This window comes from Patella vulgata, chromosome 5, assembly GCF_932274485.2.
Source record: "Patella vulgata chromosome 5, xgPatVulg1.2, whole genome shotgun sequence".
Lineage (NCBI taxonomy): Eukaryota > Metazoa > Mollusca > Gastropoda > Patellidae > Patella > Patella vulgata.
The window spans coordinates 50,906,754-50,912,753 of NC_065883.2; the positions used below are offsets into that span (position 1 = coordinate 50,906,754).

At 35.8% G+C, this 6,000-nt stretch overlaps 1 protein-coding gene across 4 annotated transcripts in view; it reads right to left on the minus strand.

Moving 5' to 3' along the window:
• LOC126821159 (WD repeat-containing and planar cell polarity effector protein fritz homolog) overlaps window positions 1-4,349 on the minus strand; it is a 161,899-nt gene extending 157,550 nt beyond the window's left edge. For 3 of the 4 annotated variants that reach the window (XM_050549525.2, XM_050549526.2, XM_050549523.2), the window contains exons 1-3: window positions 4,195-4,349; window positions 1,567-1,637; window positions 913-948 (exon numbers count right to left, since the gene is read on the minus strand). In XM_050549525.2, the coding sequence (XP_050405482.1) occupies window positions 913-948; window positions 1,567-1,627 (97 nt within the window). In that variant the 5' untranslated portion in view covers window positions 1,628-1,637; window positions 4,195-4,349. Of the gene's footprint in view, window positions 1-912; window positions 949-1,566; window positions 1,638-2,523; window positions 2,695-4,194 lie in introns of those variants that run through there. The other variant, XM_050549524.2, reaches the window with a different exon arrangement.
• Window positions 4,350-6,000: the final 1,651 nt, after the last annotated feature.

Consider the following 6,000-nt stretch of genomic DNA (forward strand, 5'->3'; position numbering starts at 1 on the left):
TTTTGAAGTGATCAAGGGCCATAACTCTGGCAGTAATTATCGGAAATCGCTGAAAATCAATAGCCTTCTTTGTCTCATAACCTTAAACACTGTGTATAAATTTAAAGTCAAGCGGATATTAACTTTAGCTTCTACAGCATCCAGAAGATTTTTTTAAGTGATCAAGGGCCATAACTCTGGCAGTAATTATTGGAAATCGCTGAAAATCAATAGGCGTCTTCGTCTCATGGCTTTAAACACTGTATATAAATTTTAAGTCAATCTGATATTAACTTTAGCCGGCCGGACGGACAGGTGCGATGACAATATACGACCACATTTCAATGTGGGTGTATAAAAAGGATATACAAAATTTTGACGATATACGCAATTTTGATAGCTCACCGACGATATACACCTTCCATGCTGTATTACATATCAAACATCACATGTTATCTTTATCATGTAGTAGATAACCAAAAGAACTCTCATGTGATATAAATATTGTAGGTATTTTATAATTGAATGATAGATAAGTCACAAAAACAATAGCGAAATGAAATGAAATGGGGTTTAACGTCCTACTGTTCTGCTCCGAACTGGGCTAATGAAGACGGGCATACGGCATACAGTGTGCTATGAGGGAAATTTGGCCCGCACAGCGGCAGTACCGCCTACTCTTATATCGAATTCCAACTGTCAAGGGATCTTTTACGTGCACGCGCATGTGTATATGGGACCTCGGTTTTTCGTCCCATCCGAACGACTAGACAGCTGTTCATGTTATATTGTTTACATAATGGCCTTTGTTCACAGTTGAAAGTCACCCTGTCAAACATAATGACATTTTTTAACGTGATTAGTTTGTGTTATTATTATTGAATGTGTTATAGTTAAAACTATTTACTGTGAAAATAAAACAGTAAATTTCACCTTTATCATGGTAGCTGTGACAACCTATTACACTATCTGAAATAAACAAAAACATGTAACTATATCGTATATACAGCAGTTTCAAATGGTTCTTAACATTCTGGGAGAGGGAAGAAAAGGAATAAAGTTATTTTAACCTAAAGTTGCTAAAAGTCCAACTATTTTAATAAAAGTCTGAAAAAAATTCTCACTGAATAAGGTCCAATATGAAACAAAAAGTACTTAAAATGATATCTGCCAGATTAAGTACTTCTCAAGTTTTCACTGTTTTACCATAGTGCTTTGGAGATCTTCGGTGGTCATTAAAAATAACATATTCTGTTTCAAGTGATCTGATTACTTAGTTACATTAAAAATGTCCACATTAGATATTACGCAAATTATGAGACAAATCAGCCTATCCGACATTAAAAATTTCATTATGAGTCAAACACATGAAAGTAGTTTTAAAGGAGTTCAACAGATGTTCCTAAAAAATACTTTACCCCAAGTAGGTCAGTGCTTCAAATGTTTTATGTATATGCAAATCAAATGTTATTTTAAATACATAATGCGAAATGAATTACATTTATTGTCTTGCTGAAAGGAATAATTATTCTAATTGGATTCTGCAATTTACATAATATATAAGTTTCAAGTACATATCTCTTTTACCTGGAATGGCATACAGGTTTCTAAGTGACCATATATACAGCTCACACAGACACGATACCATTTCATTATATCTGAGAATAAACATCAAAATATCTATAAGACGAGTGATTTAAATAACAAACTTCAATAAGTGTCTTTACTTAATCTCTTGATAACGGTCATAATGGGTCTTTAGCAGTAGGAGAAGAAAAGAGAATCCAGAGCAAACCTATGAGATTGGACAGGCAAAACCTACTTTTTGTCATGTACAAGCTGGGGAATCAAAACCACGCTACTTGACTCAATGACAGAACTTATGATCTAAAGTGCACGCCTTAGACCACCCAGCCCCTAGGTTTACAGTGGAACATATCTCAACATTTGCATTATCATGGATGTAAATTTTTTTACCAAAAAACGATTATCATCGAATAAAACATATCAATATACAAAATCCAGTGAAATCAACAATTTTCTTTTACCCAAGTCAAAGAGGTTTGACCATTTTGCTTGAAATAGATTTAGAATTTACAGTTTAAAGTTTCTAGTAGAAACAAAATAAATTGTTTAGTATAAATTGAATTGGAGAAGATCATCTATAGCGCCACATTTCAAACAGATTTATAAAGGTTCAGCTTTAATCTAATCTGAAAGTTGATATATATTTTCAGTAGATGTTTACCAGGTGCATCACGATGCATTCTTTTGAGAAGAAAATGTGCGGGTTGAATACTGTGGAATTACAAGATCTACTACATTTAAAACTGCCAAGTTTAATTGTTACGTCATAAATTCTATTGCTGATATATTCACATAATTGGGCCTATAGGCCTATTCATAATACAATCTGATTAAAACACAGCCTATTTCGTTTCATTTTTTATAGTTCAAATTTTCATTTTACTTGTCTTTACTACTAGGATCTGGAAGAGTTGATATATAACCCACATTCTCTTTGATTTGATGTGAGGGACTAACCAATGAAACGGTCTGTTGTAGCAAGTTCTTGGCGTGTGATGCAGGTAATTGTGTGTATCCTACTACTAGAAACATCAACGCTGATTGGTTAATCAAATGTTTGACGTCATACTCATCATAGATCAAAAGTCACACGTATGACCCCTGATGCGACCTCCCACTACAACTGGTCAGATCTTCATGTAGTAGAGGCCATCGAAAGTATAAAAAAAAACGAGATGAAATATAGATCTGTATTGTTCATTATTGAGTTGGTTTTATTTAAGTAGCTAAGTCTTTAATTCAATATCATCCAAAGTCTTTGACATTGAAAACATGAATTATTTGTTAATTTAAATCAACATTGGGGGCTTCTGATATCCAATATTTAAGCCAAAATAAACATTTTACCATTGGTACATGTCAAACATTGACATATTCTTATCTGGAAAGCATGCGCAATAAATACTATTGATATAGACTGGAATAACCAGATGTTAAAGATTGCCATTCGATTGCCGAACATAACTGATTTGAAATTAGAGTAAAACGGACACGACTGAATGTAAATCAGGTAATATACATTCATATTACATTACTATATGTGTTGTGACCCATTTGTGTCAATTTCTAGGCCCCAAATATTTAGCTCCTTTAAAGATACATTATGTAAGATTTAGATAAAGACCTGACCATTCTTGCCATAATAGCTCAAAAATAGATAATGTAAAATGAAAATATTGAAAATTTCATTCAAATTACTTCGTTCTGAGCCAAGTTATCACTGTTTGTAGGTTTGACAAGATGTGTAGGGCCTACATTGTGGTAACCAGGCCACTGGTATAATCGAGACTTAGCCTCGCTTTCCAAATTTTAAATTAAATTTTTAAATTGCGAACTATTCTAATCTAGTTAAAAGTAGAGTATCCGATGCCATCGAGAGTTGATTATGGTCTGGATAAGTTAATTAAAGATACATTATGGGAGATTGGATAAAGAGTTGGCAGTTCTCATTATAATAGTTTAAAACTAGGTAATGTAAAGGCAATTTGCTGAAAATTTCGTTCAAATTGATCCACTATGAACCGAGAACAAAGCGATTGGATTTCCACCAAGCCTTGATCATCATTACTAAAGTCAGTACGATAAACAGCATAGTCTTGATTATCCATTTAATCGTTAAATTGTGAAGGAAAGTTATGCAATAAATTGACTCCACAATCCACTAAAGATCGCAGGCTACCGATGCAATCTAGAGTTTATTATGATTATGGTCTGGATAGGTTAATTAATGTCTAATTAATAATTTAGATAACATTTCAGGCCTAAAAAAGACCTGCAATAGACAGATTTAGCTCTTGCATAATGTATGTTTAATGTCTAATTAATAATAATTTATAAGCTTATAACATTTGAGGCTCTACCGCTAGGCTACATACATATATTATATATATGACATTGATTGAAATTTGTTAGTAATAACATGGCCATATACAATCTGCCAATTAAATACTTATGCTATAAAAAATAGACCTATTTTCACAAGCCCAATAGGCCTAGTAGTAGCCTACTAGCCTAATGAATGATTCGATTTGGGTTGGTGGGGGGGGGGGCATGCAACTATACTATGAACTAAACAACTTAATTTTGCTAAAATTGAGAAACGTAAAATCGAAAGAGTTAAAGTATTACCACTGGTAGGGCCTACTGCCGTACTGGACAAGAATCTCTATGATTAATTTGGACAATCAAATTGATAATACTGAATAGCCTAGATTAAATTTATTAGAGAGATTTTGTTGTTTCTCGTTGTTTACATTTCGTAATGTAAGAACCGGAAGCTAGTTGGTTGGGCTGAAGCATTCGGCAAACCTCGACAGATTCTACGCATCTAATATGTACAGTAGGGTACCGGAATCTGTCGAGGTTTGCCGAGTGTGGGTTGAAGACGGCGGACGTTTTATGACCTTTACCCTTATCGTCGAAAGCCGCGGTTAACAAAACACAATGTTTAGCCGTTGAAGTGAGCGTACGGAATGAATAACAAAAGCCCGCGCTACTATTTAAACCATTGAAGACACACAATAATTGGAATGAAATGAAACAATCTTTATCCCCCATTTTTGTGGCACCATAGATAATTTCTGAAAGTCACTGGATACACCGCAAAACAGGTGGAATTAATTACCGGTTAAACCGCAAAACACCGGATATAAACTGATCTCCCTTTTCTATCGATTTTCATTTACCAAACATAAATGTTTCTTTTTTTCCTGAGCCAACCAATACATTTCATGGCACCATAGAATATTCCTGAAAGTCCTGGAAATAGCTAGTTTGAAATCCGTCCCGAAAGAGCACTACCCCCCCCCCCCCCTCCACCCGCACGCTTTTTGTCAATTGTGATTTACCAAACGCCCTCTGCTATTTCATTGAGCCACATAATAATTGACATTGAATGAACTAATGTTTATACCTCTTTCAGGTGGCACCCTAGATTATTCCTTAAACACCTCGACTTAGTTTAAAATCCGTCCCCAAAACGCACTACCCCCACCCCGTGTTTATTTTTTTAATTCTGTTTTCCCAAACGTCCGCTCCTATTTTATTTTCTTGAGCCACTCAATACTTGGCATAGAATGAAAGAGTGGCACCATAGTTTATTCCTGAAAGCCCTCGATTTAGTCTGAAATCCGTCCCCGAAAAGCACACCCCACCCCGTCCTTTTATCAATTCTGTTTTACCAAACGTGCGCTTCTATTTATTTCGTTTAGCCAACCTATACATTAGATGGGAAGAAAGGGTATTTACCTCTCTTTCATATGGCATCCTGAAATCCGTCCCCGACCCCCCCAAACAAACACACATACTGTACATACATACACTTCTGTCTTTATTTTATTTATCAATTCTGTCTCACAAAACGTCCTTTGCTATCTTATTTTTCCTGAGCCACCCGAAAATAGGCTTTAAAAGCAAGAGAGTTTATCACTCTTAAAAGTGCCACCATAGAATATTCCTGAAAAGCCTCGACTTTTGTCTGAAATCCTTCCTAGTCCGGTGGCTGAAGGGGGGGGGGGGGGGTCGCCACCCGAGCTGTGAATTTATGAGACCAAGTTTTTCTAGACCAGTTTTTTGCGTAGATTCCGAATCTGGGTGGTGATCAGGCGTTTGAGGGGGCGTTTTCGAGATATAGGGGGTCTAATGTCTACAATGGGGGGGGGGGGGATGTCATTATGTTGACGTAATATATTAATAAAACATAAATTTCTAAGACTGCCCATCTATAAATAAGTGTTTATGATGTCCCTGGACAACTGTTTTGATTTGTGGGGAGGTGGGGTAGGGATAGCATGTGTGTGTGGGGGGGGGGGGGGCATTATGTTGACATAATATATTAATAAAACATAAATTTCTAGGACTGCCCATCTTTAAATAAGTCTTTATGATGCCCCTGGACAGCTGTTTTGATTTGTAGGGAGGTGGAGTGGGGGTAGC